This window comes from Mustela erminea, chromosome 16 (assembly GCF_009829155.1).
Source record: "Mustela erminea isolate mMusErm1 chromosome 16, mMusErm1.Pri, whole genome shotgun sequence".
In the NCBI taxonomy this organism is placed as follows: domain Eukaryota; kingdom Metazoa; phylum Chordata; class Mammalia; order Carnivora; family Mustelidae; genus Mustela; species Mustela erminea.
In genome coordinates this window covers 43,069,228-43,090,311 of record NC_045629.1, presented here as the reverse complement: position 1 = coordinate 43,090,311, position 21,084 = coordinate 43,069,228, and the positions used below count along the sequence as shown (strand labels likewise).

The 21,084-nt window shown below is 34.8% G+C and overlaps 1 protein-coding gene and 1 long non-coding RNA gene across 5 annotated transcripts in view; one reads left to right on the top strand and one right to left on the bottom strand.

Moving 5' to 3' along the window:
* Positions 1-21,084, bottom strand: part of TMEM67 (transmembrane protein 67) — a 50,396-nt gene that overhangs the window by 1,904 nt on the left and 27,408 nt on the right. For all 3 annotated transcript variants that reach the window (XR_004279656.1, XM_032316489.1, XM_032316490.1), the window contains exons 15-27: positions 19,604-19,660; positions 18,438-18,536; positions 16,369-16,467; positions 16,036-16,122; positions 14,805-14,904; positions 14,575-14,714; positions 12,611-12,751; positions 9,189-9,269; positions 8,587-8,703; positions 5,766-5,882; positions 5,555-5,659; positions 4,548-4,650; positions 928-1,070 (exon numbers count right to left, since the gene is read on the bottom strand). Coding sequence is in view for 2 of the 3 variants with exons in the window: in XM_032316489.1 (XP_032172380.1) it covers positions 928-1,070; positions 4,548-4,650; positions 5,555-5,659; positions 5,766-5,882; positions 8,587-8,703; positions 9,189-9,269; positions 12,611-12,751; positions 14,575-14,714; positions 14,805-14,904; positions 16,036-16,122; positions 16,369-16,467; positions 18,438-18,536; positions 19,604-19,660 (1,389 nt within the window). In the remaining variant the exon portion in view is untranslated. The remainder of the gene's footprint in view (positions 1-927; positions 1,071-4,547; positions 4,651-5,554; positions 5,660-5,765; positions 5,883-8,586; positions 8,704-9,188; positions 9,270-12,610; positions 12,752-14,574; positions 14,715-14,804; positions 14,905-16,035; positions 16,123-16,368; positions 16,468-18,437; positions 18,537-19,603; positions 19,661-21,084) is intronic.
* The window catches only part of LOC116575225, a 49,689-nt gene that overhangs the window by 15,643 nt on the left and 12,962 nt on the right, over positions 1-21,084 (top strand). The window contains exon 1 of one of the 2 annotated variants that reach the window (XR_004279658.1): positions 18,171-18,299. The exons of the other annotated variant lie outside the window; for it this stretch is intronic. This is a non-coding gene — a long non-coding RNA (uncharacterized LOC116575225). Of the gene's footprint in view, positions 1-18,170; positions 18,300-21,084 lie in introns of those variants that run through there. 2 annotated transcript variants of the gene reach the window in all.

The following is a 21,084-nucleotide window of genomic DNA, read 5'->3' as shown; positions in this document are numbered from 1 at the left end:
GAACTGTTAGGGATAGAATTTGTTTGTAATTTTAGATCTCTGTCAAAGACTAATATATTATATATTACTAACTCATATACTTCCTCAACATGGGGGAATACCTGAGTGATATTAGTAACAACATTTCCAGAACAGATTTGTCATTTTTAAAAAAATCTCCACTTCAGGCTCCATTCCCAACGAGCAGTTGTTTTTTTATCCACACAGATAGAAAATCTGTTGACAGTTCCAGTAAAGGGGCTTCTCTGTGGCTAAGTCCTGAGCTCTCTGGAGCCTGCCTTTTTGTTACCTTAATATCTGGCACAGAGGGTGAAGGGAACTCATATTACTGCTACTTTTTTAAAAAATTTCAACTTATTTTAGTCAGTTAACATATATGGTAAAATTGGTTTCAGGTTCTAATTACGGCTACTTCTGGCATCTGGGAGATCAACAATTTCATTATCTTCCTACTGGATTCCTTTCACATTTGCTCAAGTAACTTATGCCCTCCACAATACCCCAGTATGTCAATGACAATGAAGTAGAGTGTAATTAGTTGAAATCTTTCTTCTTTTTTTGGTTGGGATAACTATATTCTAAATCTTAACAAATTCCTAGTGAAAGCAGACACTGTTATTCTCTGCTATAAAATAGCTACTTCCAAAGTATTTGTTTTTAAGGAAATCCAGTAAAAATTTTAATTTTTTTAAATATTTACTTATTTATTTATTTTAGATTTTATTTATTTGTTGACTTATTTGTCAGAGAGAGAGAGAGCACAAGCAGACAAAGTGGCAGGCAGAGGGAGAAGCAGGCTCCCCACAGAGCAAGGAGCCTGATGTGGGATGTGATCCTAGGACCCTGGGATCATGACTTGAGCCGAAGGTAGTGGCTTAATCGACTGTGCCACCCAGGCGTCCCTCCAGTAAAAATTTTTAAACTTACCTCTTGTTGTAGGTATGTAAGAAAGGCTGCTAGAACAAAATTTTGGCAAGCCAAATCCACAACACAGAAGAACAGCAGATCAAAAATAAGAAGAGTGGCTTCATTTCCATAATATAGAACACTGCTGAAAGAATACCCTTCATCTGTTTTTTGAAAAAAGCATTTTATAAGATATGAATTAGAAACTTTAAAATAGAACAAACTTCTGATAAACTTCCAGTGATAAAATCTGGATATTTAAAAATAGCATAACAGAAATTACTATTTATAATACTTCATGGTTTTCAAAAAAAATAAAGGGGGATTAAAATTTGCTAATCTCAAAAGTTAGTCAAGGAACTCTGCTCATAAAAAGTAATTCTAACATTTGTACCAAGGGTTGGTAACTGCTAGTAATGTAAGTATATAGTCAATATCTTTCAAAGACCAGGTAATGAATACCCCTTATTTGTTTATATAACAAAAGGCTGAGGAATCTTAGAAAGATTCTCTAAGATAAAGTTAAAAAACAAAAACAAAAACAACAAAACGTGCAAGGACTGAAAAGTGCATAGTGAGCTGTAATTGTGTCTTAAATAGTCCTCTAAGGTTAGTTTCATATTTTGTGTTTATTTCACTTGCCTTAAAGAGACATATCTAGAAAAAACTGATGTTCTGTACAAATGTCTTTGCCTCTCTTTCTTTGACCTCCTGCTTGACAATAGCAACTTTCTTTAGGATGCAGTTCAAACTTCTCCATGTTGCCTCTTCTTGCTTGACTCTACGTCTGGTTAGATTTTTCACTCACTATTCTGTACCTAACCTGTGCCTACACACACTTCCTCCCTAGCATCACCCCACTCCTCCATTCAAGATGCCCCCTGGTCTATGTTGTGTATCCCAGGATTGGCACAACACATGATACCCAATGATGCAAGAACAGGTGATATGTAGGCCAGGACAAAGGTTATACCATTTCCATTCTTACCAACCCATATAAGAGATTATTAGTCACATTAAAAGTGACATATATACTACCTTTTTAATGATAAGAAACCAGATTTAGGCACGATTCCTGTCTTAGATATCTACGATTTTTTAAGAACTTGGATAAAATGAAAAACTAAATGTTGAAGATTAATCACAAATGTTATTCTTCCTTAAGTGTTTTATTGGTTTTCCACGGATTGCACATTCCCATAAAATCTGAATTTTATTTTCACTCTTGCCCCTTTTATTTAACATAGTACTGGACATTCTAGCCGCAGCAACTGGACAAGAGAAAGAAACAAAAGGCATCTAAATTGATAAGGAAGAAGGTAAATGGTCACTATTTGCAGATGGCATGATACCATACTTAGAAAACCCTAAAGATGCTACCAAAAAACTACCAGAAGTAATAATGAATTCAGTAAAGTTTAGGATACAAACTTAATACCCAAATATTAGTAGCATTTCTATACACTAATAATGAAGTAGCAGAAAGAGAAATTAGGACAACACTTTCATTTACAATTATACCCCAAATAATAAAATACCTAGGAATAAATAACCGAGGAAGTGAAAGATCTGTACTTTGAAAACTATAAAACACTGATGAAACAAACTGAAGATGCCACACACAAATGGCAAGATATTTCAAGCTCACGAACTGGGAGAATTAACATTAAAATGTTCATACTCCCCAGAGTAATCTACAGATTTGATGTAATCCCTATCAAAATACTAACAGCATTTTTCACAGAACTGGAAGAAATAATACTAAAATTTGTATGGCAGCACAAATAGCCAAATAAATCTTGAGAAAGATTTAACAAAGCTGGAGGTATCACAATTTCAGATTTTAAGATATGTTATAAAATTGTTTTAACCAAAACAACATGGTACTGGCACAAAAACAGACACATAGATCAATAGAACAGAATAGAGAATATAGAAATAAACCTACACTTACATGGTCAATTAATTTATGACAAAGAAGGCAAGAATATACAATAAGGAAAAGACAATCTAATAAATGGAGCTGGGAAAACTGGACAGCTACACGCAAAGAAGGGAACTGGACCCCTTTCTTACACCAAACACAAAAATAAATTCAAAATGTATCAAAGACCTAAATGTGAGACCTGAAATCATAAAACTCCTAGACATAAACAGTAATTTCTTTGATATCGAGCATAACAACATTTTTTTCTAGGTATGTCTCTTGAGGCAAGGGAAACAAAAACGAAAACAAATTATTGGGACTACATCAAAATAAAAAGCTTTACACAGTGAAGGAAACCATCGACAAAACCAAAAGGCAATCTACTGAATGGGAGAAGGTATTTGCAAATGACATAACTAAAAAGGGGTTAATTTCCAAAATACATAAAGAACTTACACAACTCAACACCAAAATAAAAATGATCCCATTTAAAAATGGGCAGAGGAACTGAGAGACATTTTCCCAAAAAAGGCATATAATGATGGCCAATAGACACATGAAAAGATGCTTATCACTAATCATCAGGAAACTGCAAATCAAAACCACAGTGAAAACCTTACACCTGTCTGAATGGCTAAAATAAAAAAGACAAGCACTAACAAATGTTTATGAGGATGTGGAGTAAAGGGAACCCTGTGCATTGTTGGTGGGAATATAAATTGGTACCGCTACTGTGGAACCATATGGAGGTTCCTCAAAAAATTAAAAATAGAAATACAATATGATGCAATTAATTCTACTATTGGGCATTTACCCAAAGAAAACAGAAATACTTAAATTCAAAAAGATACATGTTCCCCTACATTTATTGCAGCATTATTTACAGTAGCCAAGATATCAAAGCAGCCCAAGTATCCATTCATAAATAAATGGATAAAGAAGAGTAATAGATATATATTCACACACACACAGTGGAATATTATTCAGCCATAAAAAGGGTGATATCTTGCCATCTGCAATAACATGGATGGATCTTGAGGGTATTATGCTAAGTGAAGTAAGTCCGAAAAAGACAAATACCATATGATTTCACTTACATGTGGAATTAAAAAAAAAGATGAATAAGTAGACAAACCAAAAGCAGAATCAGACCTATAAATACAGAAAACTGATGGCTGGTGGGGTGGGGAGATAGAGGGAAGAACAAATGGGTAAAGAAGAGTGTGAGATACAGGCTTCCAGTTATGGAATGAATGAGTCACAGGAATAAAAGGTACAGCATACGGAATGTAGTCAGTGGTATTGCAAAAGCACTTCATGATCAGATGGTATTCATTTACGGTGAGCAGAGGAGATACAGACTTGTTGAATCACTATGTTATATACTTGAAACTAATGTAACATCATCTGTCAATTATATTCACATTTTTTAAAAATCTGAATTTTGTGTTTTACTATCTCTTCCATGTCTACGACTAATTTTAAAATTCAGTTTTTTTATTCTCTTGTGGAATAATTATCTTTTATATTTTTGTTTCCTGCTATATGGCATAATTAAATGAAACACAGAAAAGTACTATAATACCAAGAAGTTAACCAGTTCCTTAAGTTTCCTTTGTTTTTATAGAAAATTAAAAGAAAATAACCATAAGTACTTTTTTTTTTCAAAGTTTGAAAATAGGAATCAAGTGCAGCAAAGGCATTTGAAGGATACCATTGTAAAAGATGCTTTTTTCCATTGGCTCCATGAATTCCATTCCAAGAATTCTTTCAAGAAGCAATTTATCTTTTATAAAGTAGTCCATTTCCTTATGAACCTAATATAAAAAGACAAGAGTCATTTCAAAAATAGCAGTGAAATGTTTCCCATTTAATGTAAAATCAGAAAGGGAGAAAATGAAAAGTGAATAACACATGAAGAAAATCTGTTCTTTAAAAGAGACGGATTTTGCGGTGGGGTGCCTGGGTGGCTCATTCAGTTAAGCATCTGCCTTTGGCTTAGGTCATGATGTCCTGGTATCAAGCCTGCATTGGGGTCCCTGCTCAGTGGGGAGCCTGCTTCTCGGTCTGCCTGCCCACTTCCCCTGCTCGTTCGCTCTGATCTCTCTGACAAATAAATAAATAAAATCTTTAAAAAAAAAAAAAAGCCTGATTTTACTACAGTGGGCTTTACAACAAAATTTTCTTGAGAAATGTTAAAAAATTTTCTTTATTGGAGAGCAAGTGAGCACACGCACAAGCAAGGGGACTGGCAGGCAGAGGGAGCAGCGGATTCCCTGCCGAGCAAGGATCATGACCCGAGCCAAAAGCAGACACTTAACCGACTGAGCCACCGGGCGTCCCAAGAAATGTTTTAAGTTTTAAAGGTCAAGGGCTAAATATACTTAAAATTAATTTATAACAAGCTTTTCAGGAGTATAACCATAGCATAGCATATTTCTATATTTAATAAATATAATAATATTTTAGTAATTAGCTAACAAAATTCCAGCAGACATACTTTAGGGGAATCATCATTTTGCTAACAGATACATAAAATGTCACTTTATTTTTATATAACCTCACTCTATTCTTAAGCCACAGTATTAATTTTGATAGGTAAAAAAAGAAGGTCTCTAAGTCCGCTGACTTAGTTAACTAAAGAAATAACTGGAATTACTGGTTAACTTTTTAAAAATTGTATTTTGCTTCTAGTTGAAATATAAACACTGACATACATACATGATCGATGAAAGAGCCAAGAAATTTATTCATAGTATGATATGCTTTTATACTCTGCTCAAAAGTACTTGCTGATGAACTCAATAGTCTGGCTGGGCCATTTTTCTAATGTGGAAAAGAGATAAGAATAAATGCAACATGTCTTACATTCTTGGTTTTTAAGTAACATGAAATACTGGCAAAATAGACCCAAATTGTACTTTATACAAACCCTTGTGAGTGTCTCATGAATTCTGTCATAGTGTTGTCTCATCTGGCTAGAAATTGCAATCTGAAAAGTCTGACCATCTGTGTTGGGTACCAAACCTCTCTGGCTACACAAATTTTCCTGAAAAGTTAAAAAAATTAAAATAAAGATCATGGAAGTTTTGCCTATTTCAAAAAGAAAATACAACATTTTTCTTTTAGTTAGTATCACAAGATACTGAAACTATATTTGAGACAGAGATTCTGACATTATCCAACGTTCTCACTCTTCTCTGGGTTTTACTCATTTCTGTGTTGTCCTATGCTGTTCGGGTCTCTATATCATCTCCTTTTATCCTACTTTAAAAAAAGAACCCATACTAAATTCATTGTATATTGATATTCATAGCTTTCTTTATGATTAACTCTATTGCTCTTTAACGCATGCCAAAAAGTCTAGTCTTAGATTAACTATTTTTATAATTATAGTCTTTTTTGTTTTCTAAAAACCTAAAGAACACTTCCTTAATTAAATGCAAAAAAAGGTAATGTGATACATGACCAAACAGTTAATGTCATGGACCAGATCTCCAGTTCAGGTTTCCCTGACACAACTTGAATCCTGACAACCACAAACATGTAAAATTTTGTCTTACCCCACCCCCTACCTACTTCCCATCTATGCTTCAGGGTCAGCTCCAGTCCTGTCTCCCTTCTCTTGCTTTATTTGCCTACTCCAGAGCTTAATAATCTCTTTGTCCAAATTTAATCTGCAAACACAATATAACACTGGTTTTCTACAGACTGAAGTCTACTCTCTATTAAAACAATAATAAAATCTTTCTTTTTTCCTGATTAAAAAAGCACATGTTATTGCAGAGAATTTATAAAATATGGAGAGGTACAAAAAAGAAAGAAAAGAAAAACCACCTATGAATTTCAACACCCAGAGATACAAATATTTTAAGGTATTTTATTTCCAGTCCTTCGTCCAGGCATATAGATATAAATGGCATAAAACTGGAATCACACTAATTTCTTTTTTTATTTTTTATTTTTTGAAGATTTTATTTATTCACTTGAGAGAGAGAAAGAGAGTGAGAGAGAAAGCTGAGAGGGTAGGGGGTCAGAGGGAGAAGCAGACTCCCCGCTGAGCAGGGAGACCAATGCAGGACTCGATCCTGGGACTCCAGGTTCATGACCTGAGCCACCCACGCACCCTCTTTTTCACCCAACATTATATCAGAGCAACTCTCTATGTCATTAAGTATTCTATAAAATACGATTTTTATGTCTACTTAAGAATTTCAGTGTATGAAAACCCACTGCTTTAATACTCTTTTTGCCCTTATAAATAACCCCTGTGATGAAGATCCTGAGCCTAATTAGCTATTCATATTGCTAATTATTTCCTTGAGTTAGATTCACAGAATTAGTAAGTCCAAGAAAATGAATTCTTTAAGAGCTCTTGGTATATATATTTCTAAATGCTTTCCAGAAGATTTGTAAAAATTATCCTGAGACCAGTAGTTTTATGGGTGCCCATTTCACCATGTCCTTGGAACTATTAAGTATTAGCTTTTTAAAAAAAAAATCTTGGCTAATTTGAAGAGGGCAAAAATATTATTTTTTATATATATTTATTATGAGCTATACATTTTAAGGGGTTTATTAGTCTCTTCCATTTCTTATTTATGTACTTAATAACTGTCTTTTTTCCACTGAGGTTTTAAGTGTCTGCTTAATGATTTATATGACTTTCAATACTGTTATCAATATCTTTATCATATTTATTATGGGAATTTTAGTCAAATTCTCTTTTATTTATATGATTGTTGGCTATGTAAATGTTCTCCATTAATAAAGTAAAATAAATTAATATTCCCTTTATGATGCTTTCTATTCTTTATGCTTAAAAATTCATCTCCCAATCTCAAATATTCTTTTTTTACATTTAACCTTTCAAACCAGGTATAATTTCTAACAGTTAACCAACCAGTTCATATATTAAATAAATCGTTTTTCTCTGAAATGCTATTATCATATATTAAATTCTTACAAGTCACAGGTATGGTCCTTTAGTCATAAATTCTCTTGATTTTTCCTCTCAAGTGTTTATTTTTCTTTTTAAACTTTATTATGGGTGTTTTCTAATGTACACAGTACAGAGAACAGTAAACCATCCATCACCCAATGCCAAATCTGTGAATCTGTATCTCTAACAAATAAGGTCTTAAAAAACAAAACAAAACCACCATGCCATTTTCACACATTATTAATTCACACAAAATTAATCATTCCTTAATATAATATTTAGCTCTTAAACCTTCCATATTATTCCCAAGGATTTTTAAAAATTTTTGGTTTGAATCAGGATCCAAAGTCTACACACTGTACTTGATTGTTTTGTTTCTAAATCTCTCTCACCATCTGACAGTTCCTCCTCCACCACCACCACCCACCCCTCCTCTTTATGTGCCTTGGATTTGCTGAAGACACTGGGTCATCTGTCCTGTGAGACATTCTGCATTCTGGGGATGACTGATCGCTTCCTATGGCATTATTTCATTGATCCCTCTATCTCCTCTACTTCCTGTAAGTTGGTGGTTAGATCTAGAGGTTTGATTACATTCAGGTTCCATTTTCTCAGACAAGAATATTCCATAAGTAATGTTATGTACTTCCTACTGCATCATAACTGGACGTGATTAATGTTGGTTTTCCCAATTTCCCCTTGTAGTAAGACTGAGCCAGTGTGCTGATTATGTCAACCTGATAGCTCATTATAAAGCTCCCTGTCAATCTCTTCTCAGTTGAAAACTAGAAGATGTTAAATATATTCATACCGCTTCTCTTTTAAGGTTCATATTCATTTCTTCCATATTAGTATCTGCATGCCCATGCACTGATCTACCATGAATGTAATATCCAAAGCATCTGTGGGATAACAGAAACACTGAGATCTATAAAAAGAGAAAAAAAGAATAATTAGTAACTCACATAGAAAACAATGAAATTAAGTTTTTCTTAAAATTGCTTCCTTTCTCTGAAAATAAAGAGGGTTGAATTCCTGGAAAATATATAAATAGGACAATAAAGGAAAAAGGATAATATTATTTTTAAAAAGTAGACAGAAAAGATGGAAGATATTTTCTAAGAAAGGAAGAAATAGGATTGATGTATGAAAATTATTTTTCAGGGACTCTGCTGAGTGAATTTATTTGTTGGATAAAGAATTCATAATTAAGAAATTACAAATGAAGAAGAAACTAAAGCAGTAAACATTAACTTGTAGCTCATTATAACTATCTCTGGAATTAACAATCAGTGGGAAATTGGACTAAAAAATTCAATCATACCAAATCACTTTTAAAGCCTCTCTTAATGTACTGATGACCTTTAAAAAGGGAAAAATAACAGTTGCAAGATAAAGTCAGAAAGTACTTACATTGCTCATACAGCATAAATCCACAAACTGTCGAATTTTATCTTCTATGAATCTCTCATAAAAGACAACAAAGAACATGATCTGAAACATAAAGCCAAGTTCATGCTTATTAGCTTTTAAAATTTAATTTTCTTTTATAGCCACAGTGTAGTATCTTAAGAAAAAAGAAAGTCCACCAAGGAACACAGTGGCCTCAAAATGGTCCCTGTGGGATAAAATCCTATTTATTATCTCTGATTCCTCTGTCAAAGAAATAAGGTTTTGGAATTGTGTTAAGATTTATTGAGGGAGCCTATTTTGAATTTTAAAAACTTTCCTGTATCATTAAAACACAACAGGACAAACGGGGTCGGGGGGAGAGGCTTTAAAAAACTTAGCATAAACCAATGTATTAATAGCCAGATTTACATCTGGTTCTGTACTCCTACCCATCTCCTAAATTCCAAAGCCATTAGAAAACTTGCTGCTTTCAAATTAATCTTCCCTGACAGAGTAGCACATAAAAAGCATACATCAAAAATTCTATTTCAACTGCAGATAACATATTAAAGATTCAAATGGAATGGTTTCAAGTGTTCTTAGCTTTTACAATACCGGAAAAGGAAATTATTTTAAAACTCAAAAGAGAAAAGTTTACATCCTAGACCTAATTAGATATATTTCAGAGAAAAATAACATTTCCTAAACACCCAGTTGAAAGGTGTCCCCCATTCCTAACTCCCATCTGCCTCACCTCCATTTACTCCGTATCTCATCTCCCTACATGTCCTTTACAGCACTTGACACAATCTGTAGCTTGTTCTTGTTAACCATATCCTTGAGCTCAGCACGGTGCCTAGAACACAAAATGGGGCACCTGGGTGGCTTAGTGGGTTAAGCCTCTGCCTTCGGCTCAGGTTGTGATCCCAGGGTCCTGGGATGGAGCCTCACATCGGGCTCTCTGCTCAGCAGGGAACCTGCTTCCCCCCCCTCTCTCTGCCTGCCCCTCTGCCTACTTGTGACCTCTCTGTCAAATAAATAAATAAATAAAATTTTAGAACACAAAACGGACTCAGATATGTGAATGAGTAAATAAATGAATCTACAGCAGTGGATTACTGAACACACTTCCCCAACATTCTGTATACATCTCATTTTAAATCCCTTTAAAGGCCCTGAAAAACAGCAACTTAAACAAAATTTAAAAACTAAAGGATACTACTTAAAAGTTGAAGAAGCTGAGTTTAGGCAAATAACAGGAATAAACAATAAAGACTAATATTATGAGAATCAAGAAGATTTTTTTGATTGAAAAATCAAGAATCTTTAAGATTTTATTTATTTATTTATTTATTTACTTACTTACTTATCTACTTATGAGAGAGAGAGAGAGAGCGCACACCCGCACACATGTATGCAAAATACTACCAGGATAGTAGCAGGGTGAGAAACAAAGAATGAGGTGAGATGGTGGTGCCCGAGATGACTAGTTCCTGCCCCAACAATCCTTTCCCCTTTCTCCTTGGTGACAGACCCCTCCTTGGAGTGGGCACACTGCTGCCCAGCTAAGAGACCCCAATTCAGGGAATCATGCCACGTGCCGAAGTTCTAGACAACGAGATGCTGAACGGCACTTTCGAAAAAGCTCCCAAAGACAAGAGAGGGTGAACCATTCTCCCCAACTCCCTCCTTCAACTCCAACAGCCTTCATGGACCACAAGGGGACCTGAGAGATGGACGTCCTGAGCGGCAGAGCTTCTGAGTCCTGGCAGCAATACGTAGCCACTCTGCACTGCACATTTCCACTCTCCTTTCTCATGGGAGGTAACGGTCATTTTAGTTGCAGCCATTGCTATCTTGGGGTTTGTTTTTGTTGTACTCAACCAAATATGAAAAGCTTCAGATGCATTCCTTTAAATTCTCTACATCCAATATACTCAGAAAAATGTATACTGGTATATCTTTAAAATGAATTATTTTCTCACTATCATACTGATGATAAACATCAAACCCCATACTCTTCTGATCCTAATCTCAATTCAAATTCTAATGTTTGGCTTTCTTTTCTGATTACTAAACTATCCCACACTGGATCTATCCCTGCAGTTTCCATTTTAAACAAGTCTTACCAATTTAAAATAAACATAAATTTTAAAAGTCTATTCTCAAGTTACAGAATGCCAACTGGAAGCAATTCTGTAGGAATTTTTGGATTTAAATCTCACCATATTTAAAAATGGGCTGTTTTTGGCAGAAATTTGTTTGCAGGTTAGAGGTAGTTTAACCCGATCTTTCCAGAGGTCCCATGTTCATTTGCTACTTAAAAGGTCAAGGAATTTTTAATCAAACAGAAAGGCTCTTTCCATTCATGAGAGTGTCTGGTAGCAAGAGAAAGAAGTACAGATATTAGAGTTAAGTTCTTTAGCTAATGCTTTTCTTCCATTTTCTCTCTCTTTTCTTTAACATCTAAGAAGATAGGGAAGCAAACATAGAAAAGATCCTTTGTGGGGCGCCTCAGTGGCTCAGTCAGTTAGGGGTCTGACACTTCATTTTGGCTCAGGTCATGTTCTCAGGGTTGTGAGATTGAGCCCCATATAGGGCCCTGCATTGGGATCTATGCTGGGTGTGGAGCCTGCTTGGGGTTCTCTCTCTCCCTCTCCCTTTGCCCCTCCCCCTGCTTGCCCTGTGCACGCAAAAACACACACACAGACACATACACACACACACACACTCTCTCTCTCTCTCAAACAAATAAACCTTAAAAAAAAAAAAAAAAAAAAGGAAACAATCCCCTGCCCTGTCCTTCACAGGACCTGAATCTGAGAAGATCTATTTTAAGTTTCAATTTCCTCAACAAATATTTCACAAGGAGTACCAGCAATCTGAGTGAAATTTAATGATATATAAATAAATGTAGACAGTAAGTTGTATTAAAAAAAAAAAAAAGAAAGACAATATTAAGTGTAGCTTAGCAATCCCTATAGTTTATATAAACTAGGCTATGGAGTCCATCCTCTGACTAGAAAGCCGCAGGCTCTCAAAGACCCTTCAGAACTCACTATGGATAAGAAAGTGAATGAACTCTGACATCCGACTGCCAGGGTTCAAATTCTGGTTCTGCCAATCTCTCACTGCATGACTTTAGCCAATTATTTTGCATTTCTGTGTTCCAGTGTCCTCATCTATAAAATGAGGATACTAACTAAGCCTATCTACGAGGGCTACTGTAAAGATTAAGCTAGTATGTGCCATGCAATTGATTAACACAATGCCTGGCTTATAACACTAGGTAAGAATTAGCTATTAGCTATTATTGTTGTTCTCGCCATTATCTTCTTTCTGCTGTAGAAACCAGGGTGTGATCAACAGCTGAAGATAATTAGTATGTAAACAGCTATAAATATAGAAAGGCAATGTTGCTGAAAAGTATAATCTGTTGTTACCTGTATAATTCCAATGACGAGCCAAAGAACAGTAGACACTGCATATCTCAAAATGCGGCTGTAAGGAGCTATGTAGCTAGGTGGGCTTCTAGAAAGACTAGAGGATGAGTCCATTAATGCTAAGTTCTTGAATCCAACAACCTGGAGTAAAAAGGCAAAATTTAAATAGATATAAATAAAGAAAATAGCTCTACTCTGAAAATGAGACATTCCTCCCTATATCTTACCTTAAAAACTAAAATATTTATGTAAGTTTATATAAATACTAGAAAATCTAGGTAAAAATAATTATGCAGTACTTTTAGTTACAAAGAAAAAAAATTAGCTCATTTGGAATTCTCTTCAATAAGACTAAAGGCCAAATATAACCTTATTATTATATTCACTGAAAAAACTCAAAAATTTGTCAAAAGGATAAAACTTTATTCAGTAAACTACCAATGAACAACCAGCATTTCACACACTTTTAACATATACCAGACACTATGTAAGATACTTTTTTATACTTTAAAAAAGTATTTTCCAAAATGTGTTTTAAGAAAGGTACCTTCTTTGATAAAAGGAAACCATGGTTAAGTAAGTGTGGTCTGTACATTATACTCATGTTCATGCCTTCCACTCCCTCAGAATAAAGGCTCTGGAAAGTTTTACAGTAAAGAAATTGACATGATTTTATTGAATCCAATGTTTCCCAAATGTGCTTAACAAAAAAAAAAATTCTTTTTCATATAACACCTTTTAAGCTCTATAAAACACTTTTAACAAACAATACTATCAATGACTTTTTGAAAAATTGTTCATATGCCTTAGAGACGCATATTCTTCTATCGGCTTTAAAAAAGGAAAGCAAAGAAAAGGAGGAAGAAAGAAGAAAAGAAGGAAAACAGAAGACAGACATAAGAGTTAACAATTCATATCTAACTTTATATAAGCAGCGAATTCCTAGGAAAAGTTATTACCCACAGAAACGGTTTTCATAGTTCAGTCTCATATTCAGTACAGAAGACTTCCTTTAATAATCCCAGTCAGATCTGTGAGATAACCGTGAAGGTATCATAAGCGTGTACCCATTCTCTGTGCATATGTCAGCTCCAGCTCTTAGCACTGAACATAGTCCATGGTAGGCGTTCAGTGATACTTTGTTGAAAAATTTCACCAATAATAGTTGCTCTAATGCAGAATTCTAATTCTAATAAGAATGTAAATTAGAGAGGGAGGAAGTTTTTTCCAAAACATAGGTAACTAGGCTAACTTTAGAGCTACTGAATCAAACATAATCTCTAGTGGTAAGGCCAGGCACAGTAGTTTATAAAAGTTTCCCAAGGGACTGTGATACAAACCAGTCGTTTAAAAGCTGTTCCTGGGACACCTGGGTGGCTCAGTGGGTTAATGCCTCTGCCTTGGGCCCAGGTCATGGTCTCAGGGGCCTGGGATCGAGCCCCGCATCGGGCTCTCTGCTCAGCAGGAAGCCTGCCTCCCCGCTCTCTCTGTCTGCCTCTCTGCCTACTTGTACTCTCTGTCTGTCAAATAAATAAGTAAAATCTAAAAAAAAATAATAATAATAAGGAAGAAAGAAAGAAAAAAAAAAAAAGAAAAAAGCTGTTCCTTACCCAAAACAGTCAAACTGAAAGAGACAGAGTAGAATGGTGGTAACTGCCAGGGGCCAGGAAGGGGGAATAGGAAGTTGCTGTTTAATGGGTACAGAGTTTCAGTTGTGCAAGATGAAAAGAGATTTAGGAGTTGGTGGACAATAATGTGAATGTACCTAACAGGATTGAACTGCATACTTAAAAATAGTTAAGATGGTAAATTTCATATTATGTGTATTTTAACACAATTTTTAAAAGGCACTCTTTGAAACTCTTTAGAAAACTCTTCCACTTATGTGAAAATGTAGCTAGAATTACACAAAATTAGTATTTATGAGGTACACAGAAGTTTCACACAATTACAAAAGTTTATACCTCCAAAAAAAAGAGGACAGTAAGTATTTGAAAGAGTGGATTAATTTTTCTCACAGTCTGAATTTCATTCCACTCATTTGCTACAAAATATGTTCTCCATATGCTCACAGGAACCGTGGCACTCCGAACACCACCCTCACCTGGTCAGAGAGATAAAATAAGTAAAAGGGTTTCATCTTTGTTCTGAAAAAGTAGCCAAAGAATTTTGGTACAATGGTTACTTCAGTTACCTTCAACAGCTTTAAGAACCTTTCCTTTAGGTCGCTCCCAATCAATAAAGAATATATCTATGGTAATCTGGGATATGAACTTATGCAAAAATTGCAGAGCCTGAAAATGACAAACAAAGCATTTCTTATGAAAATAATTTTTAAAGAAACAAATATCCTGTAATCACAAGAATATACAATTTTCACAAATGACAAAGTTATAATATCATTAGGGGATCACTAGAAGCTCATCAAATAACACGGAATCACCAAATTCACAAAATTTTCATACACATTAATTTGTCTTCCCTTCTTCTGTCTTTCTTTAAAATAGGGATATGAAAAAAGTAAAAATCCTACCTCTTCTTCATACAAGGGCCATGCTTAATTAACGCTTTCCCAAGGTTTCCAAAAGCATACTTTATTTTCTAGTCCATCTGATTTCTTTATAAGTAAAGGTACTTTTCAGCTATAATTTGCTGTCCTAATTAAAGCTTTAAGATGCCTTCTCTATCTTTTTTTCTATTCCTGGTATTGAGATACTTAATTTTTAAAAATGTGTTGTTGAAACACATCTTTTTCATTTAACAGAAGTAGTATGTTTAATCGAGGGTGTTCTTCCTAGTAGATGCATTATTCATCAAAGGATAAAAGGATAAGGATAGGATGACTCCGCTCTTCGAGGAGCTCACAGATCAATGGGAAAAGCAGACACTGAATAATCACAGGACCATGGGATGGGATATACCAGGGGCATGTTAAGGAGCTTCACATACATTGACAGAACAATGAAATAGGGAGAGGGAATGCCATGGGAAGAGAAGAAAAGGAATATGGAGGAAGAGAAAACAAATTCTAAGACCAATTCATCATGTTATTCAGGGTGGTACCTTTTACAGTCCACTAAAGAGATAAAATTCATGCCCAAAGGTATTTTATCCCATTATGAATGCATCATCAGACTTTAAAAAAGAGAGTCATAAAATGAATTATCACTTTATCAAATTAGCTCTAATTTATATTAATCCAAAAATACTTACTATGGCTTCTTAGGAAAATCACTTAACCTTGATTTTCGGGATGAACTATTATAAATAAAAGTAGACATCCTTGGTAAAATAAAATAATTCATGCTTCCTTTAAAAATCAAACTAAATTTTGTACCCAAGACTTTGAAAGCATTTTAATTTTAAAGTCTTATAACTTTATTAGCAGGTCTTTTAAATTCAGGAACCTGTCCTTTGAAACTTACCTTCAGAGCAAAAGCACATCCCACATAAGTAACAAGACGTTCTTCTTGAGTGGGCACTGGTAGCAAAACAGAGATTGATTTCTGTGCCTATGATAAAAATTACACTGTCAAATATGACCACACAAGGTTTTTAATAAACATAATTTATAAACCAAAGAATCATAAAAAAGGAAGGTGGTGATATTCAATAAATATCACATTCAAGAAATGGTGGTTTAGCACTTGCCTCAATACTCATCAGAAATACCCCCAAATAAAAATAGATCCATTATATGGACAGCTTACCAGTTATTCAGGTATTAATATTTAAGTTAAATTTAGGAACTCACTTACTTTGAAGAAAATAAGCCAATAAAGACCTGTTCCCACAGTGATGATAAAGAAAACATTGGCCAGATCACCAGCATAGTACACCAAGAATTTCATAACTGTCTGCAATTTAAGAAGAGAATTATAATTGTTAGAGACTCAATCTATTTATACTGTCACTTTCAGTAATATAATCTCTACCCAGTTTCTTAAGCTTGAAGACTTGTTTGATGTATCCATGATCACTCAGTTATAATGCCCAACTGTGGCCACCTCCTGGATTCCTTTGGATTTGTACCTTTCAGTCTATTCACAAAAGCAACTGTCTTATCCAACCCTTCTCATCTTTCACCACCTAAGAAAGTTACATTGCTTACTAATTCTTTCCTAGTTTGGAGTCCTCCACCCCAATCAGCCCTTCATACTACCACCAGAGTTAGTTTTCTAAAATGCAAATTGGACTGTGTCACTACCTTTCCTAAAAATGTACACTGACTCTTCGCTAATAAATTCCAGATCCACAAAGTCCTTTACAAGCTAGACCAAAGTGGACTTCTTAGCCTCATCTGCCAGTTCCAACCAATTACTCCATGATTAACTTGCATTTCAAATATTTTGTGGAATGAAATGGGCACTGTTTATTATTGCATCAAATATTCTTTCCTTCTTCTCTATGGCAAACTCACATGAGCTCTGAGAATAGAGACCAGATCTGTCTTTGCTATCACATCCCCCAACACCTGGTAGCATTCTTGGCAATAAGAAAATAGGTCCTCAGTGACTACTTGCGCAATGCACAGATAACCCAACGCAGCCTAAAGTTCACTTCTCTGGAAAGCCTTTCTTTCTATTTTGAACAGTAAACCAAGCCCCACTCCTCTGATTCCTTGGCACACTGACTTTGGTGTCAGGAAGATATTCCAGTACAAGGAAGTCACTATGTTGCCTTTCTCAAGTTCTTCATCAGCACAATGGAAATAAATAGCACCTATTACTGAGTTGTAAAAATTAAATGAGTAGAGGGGTGCCTAGGTGGCTCAGTAAGTTAATTGTCCAACTCTTGGTTTTAGTTCAAATCATGATCTCATGGTCGTGAGATCATGCCCTACATCAGGCTCCATGCTCAGAGGGAGTCTGCTTGAAGATTCTCATCCTCTGCCCCTCCCACTGCACTCTTTCCCTCTCTCTCACATAAATAAATCTTAAAAAAAATGTATTAAAAATTTTTAAATGAGAGTTTATTTTACTTCTGCCATAATTTCATTCTGTGTAAAATGGAAATGATAATAATAGTATCTAATTTCACAGAGCTATTGTGAGGATTAAACAAATCATAAATAAAACTTAAAAAGGCACCTAGCATATAGCATATATTCAATAAACGTTAGATAAAAATAAAAACAAAGATCAATTAAAAAAAGACTATTGGAAGTAAAACTATATAGTTACTAGAATAAAACTGGGAGGAGATCTTGAGATTGGGAAGGTTTTCCTAAAAAAATATTCCAGAAGGATATGAAAAATTAATCAGATGTGACAATATCAAAATTTAGAGTTTCTGTCAAACAAAGTAACACACAGATAAAGATAACAGATGGGTCATATTTGGAAGAGATATTTTAATATCAAAAACCAAAAAGGTTTAGAAAACATTGTATTTAGAAAACACAAAAAACTCCTTTAAATAAACAAGAGAAAACTGGAAACCTAATAGAAAAATTTTCAAGGGCTATAAACAGGCAGTTTACAGAAGGGGAAACCCAAATGATTAATAAAGTATATGAAAAGCAAAGAAGTGAAAATGAAACCAACAATGATATACTACTTATACTGCAGATTGGCAAAAAATGGAAAGGCTGGAAAAATACCAGACGTTGGTGAGGATGTGTGGAGACCAGAACAGCGTGGCTGGTGGGAGTGTAGCCTGGCACACAGCAACGTGGGAGGGGAACAAGGTATGCATACACCTCTCCTAGTTATATACCCCAGGGAAACTTAAGGTGATTTTTTACTTGTTCTCCAGCTATATCTTAAAAGGAGGATACAAAGTAGTCAAAGATGAAAATATACTTTTAAAACTGCTGAGCTCATACCTGTAAATCAATCATGGGACTCCCAATGCGCCTCTTCCATCCTGCTGTCTTCAGAAGAGATGATAAAACAGCCAGCCCACCCAAAACACCCAAAGCAATCTAAAAAAAAGAACATTTTGGAATTTATATAATTTCCTCATCCATGTTCAAATATGCAAATAGAGTATAAAGATGTGCTAAAAAATGGTGGAGGGTGTGCTGCAAGGACATAGAGGCCAAGGTGAAGGAACTCCCAATGGCTAAACCTAGGACAACTGGAGGAGGAAGACAGATAGTAATGAACTATAATCACTAGAATAAAATAATTATACAGGAATTCATTCTGATTTATTCAATTATTTAAAATAATTGAATAAATAAATCTATGTGAGCAAAGGGACAGCTCCTTTTAGAATTCCATTTAACAAATATAGAAAAAATGGCGAAAATAGAAAAATCAGTATCAAGCAGACATTACAGTAATACTTTTTACAGACAAGAATCATCTTTGGATACTAAAATTAGAGACCAAAAGGATAATGAGAAGCAGATTATTTGCATCCTCCCAAAGTATCTTCTCACAAGATACTTAATTACAAATAGAAAAATACAGTGGAGAACCCCACAGACAACACCTTAGGTATATGATCCAAGTTAATATCATTAGAAATAAGACATCTTGACACCATGTACCTTCTGAAATGATGCACTGAGAAGGACACAACATCGTTACTGGTGGTATCTGTGTCAAAACTACATGAACCTGATTTAACTGTGGGAAAACATCAGATAAAACCAATCGAAGGCCAAAATGATTGACCAGTACACTTCAAAAGTGTAGGAGGGTTCTAAAAGAAAGAGAAAACCTGAGGTCCTGTCACAGATTAAAGGAGACTAAGGAGACGTGACCACTAAAAGCAATATGCGACGCTGAGTTGGGTCTAAAACAGAAAAAGGATAGTGAAAAAACTTGTGAAATTCAGAGTATGTAGATCAGTTAACACGATTACATCAGTATTATTTTCCTTACTGTGATCATTGCACTATGGTTATGGAAGGTGGTAACATTAGGGGAGGCTGGGTGAAGGATACGTGGCAGAACTATTTTGATAATTCCCCTGTATATGTAAACATTTTTTAATTAAGAAATATACTGTAAATATTTTAACAAGTTAAACTAAACTTACATCTGTCTGGACTTGTGCTTCTCCTTGATTCATTTCATATTTGACTGAGAAAGAAACCTGATATTTAAAAGAAAGCAAATTAGCCATACTGAAATTATGTAACACAAAGCCACTTTTACTATAAAGATGTATTTGTATATAAATGCCACACTTTTAATCTATCAGTATTACTAGAGTGGACCCTCACTTATATATAAATGGAAACACTTTGAGGAACTATTCATGATGCTTTGAATATCCCTTTTGAACATACATAAAGGAAAGAGGGGTTTATTAAGAACTCATTTAGGTTCTTAACAGCAGTCAAGCTAATGATACTTCATTTTCTGGTAGGTTTTATAACTGAGGAATGTGACTAATCTTATACATCAAGAATTTAGCAACCGGCTCAACAATTACACCCTAAGAAGGCAGATTATTCAAAGAGCCGAACAAGAATCTTAGGGATACCACTGTATTAAGAGATAAGAAGAGAAAGAAGAACTAGTAAAGGACAGAAAAACAGGACTGTGAGAGGTAGGAGAGGTTACATACCAAAGTCTGACCAAGATCACAGAACAAAAGTTCAAGAACGAGTCTTGATATATGATGTCAAATGTTGTATGAATGTCAAGTTATAAAGAAATAAAGCCAGTGTATGTGGAATTCATTGCTGGCCTTCCAGAAAGAGGTTTTCAAAGAAGCAAAATGACTAGAGCCAGACTGCAAATGATGAGAGTAAACAGTCGGGAAATCAAGGAAAGATAATAGCAAGCTAAAAGGCTGGCAGAATTGAGGAAAGATTTTATTGTTTGGTGGTTTTACTTTGTTTTTAAGATAGGACAACTTGATGGTTATTATAAGCAAAGGAGAGGAGCTGGCTGAAAAGGGGATTAGGGATGAAACAGGATACTGGAGAAATACTGCAAACAAGCACAGGTAGAAGATTAGTTTAAGAAAAGAGGAAGGTCCTTTGTTCTTAAAAATGAGAACAAGAGACAGGAAGGATAATGAGACAGAGATTTTGAAGCATTAAGGAGGAAATTTGAGGGAATTCATCTGAGGGGAAATCCAAGGAATTGGCCTGATCTGCTCAGAAAATCTGAGAGAAGTTATTTGCTGTTGGTGAGAGAGCAGAGATGTAGGTGAATGCTTAACTAATATAGAATTTTTACAACTGTCATAAAAAACTAAGAAATGATGAAAGAATTGTACACTCTACACTTAGAATGAATCTGAGGTGGACTTCATCAGTATAGTTTCATGACTCTCTCAATTCCTTTTCTATCTGTTATTTTCTAATTTATCAAGACCATTCTTGGAATATTTTAAACAACACCACAAAAATAGTTAAAGAAAAGAATCAGAAGTGTTTTTAATCTTAAAATAAATATACTCTTGGTTACCCAGGAAATTTTAAACCAGCCAGTCTTTTGTTGTTACTAAACCTGATTCTGGATTTTTCTCTCCTATTACGGTGCATAAAAGCTCAGGCAATGGAA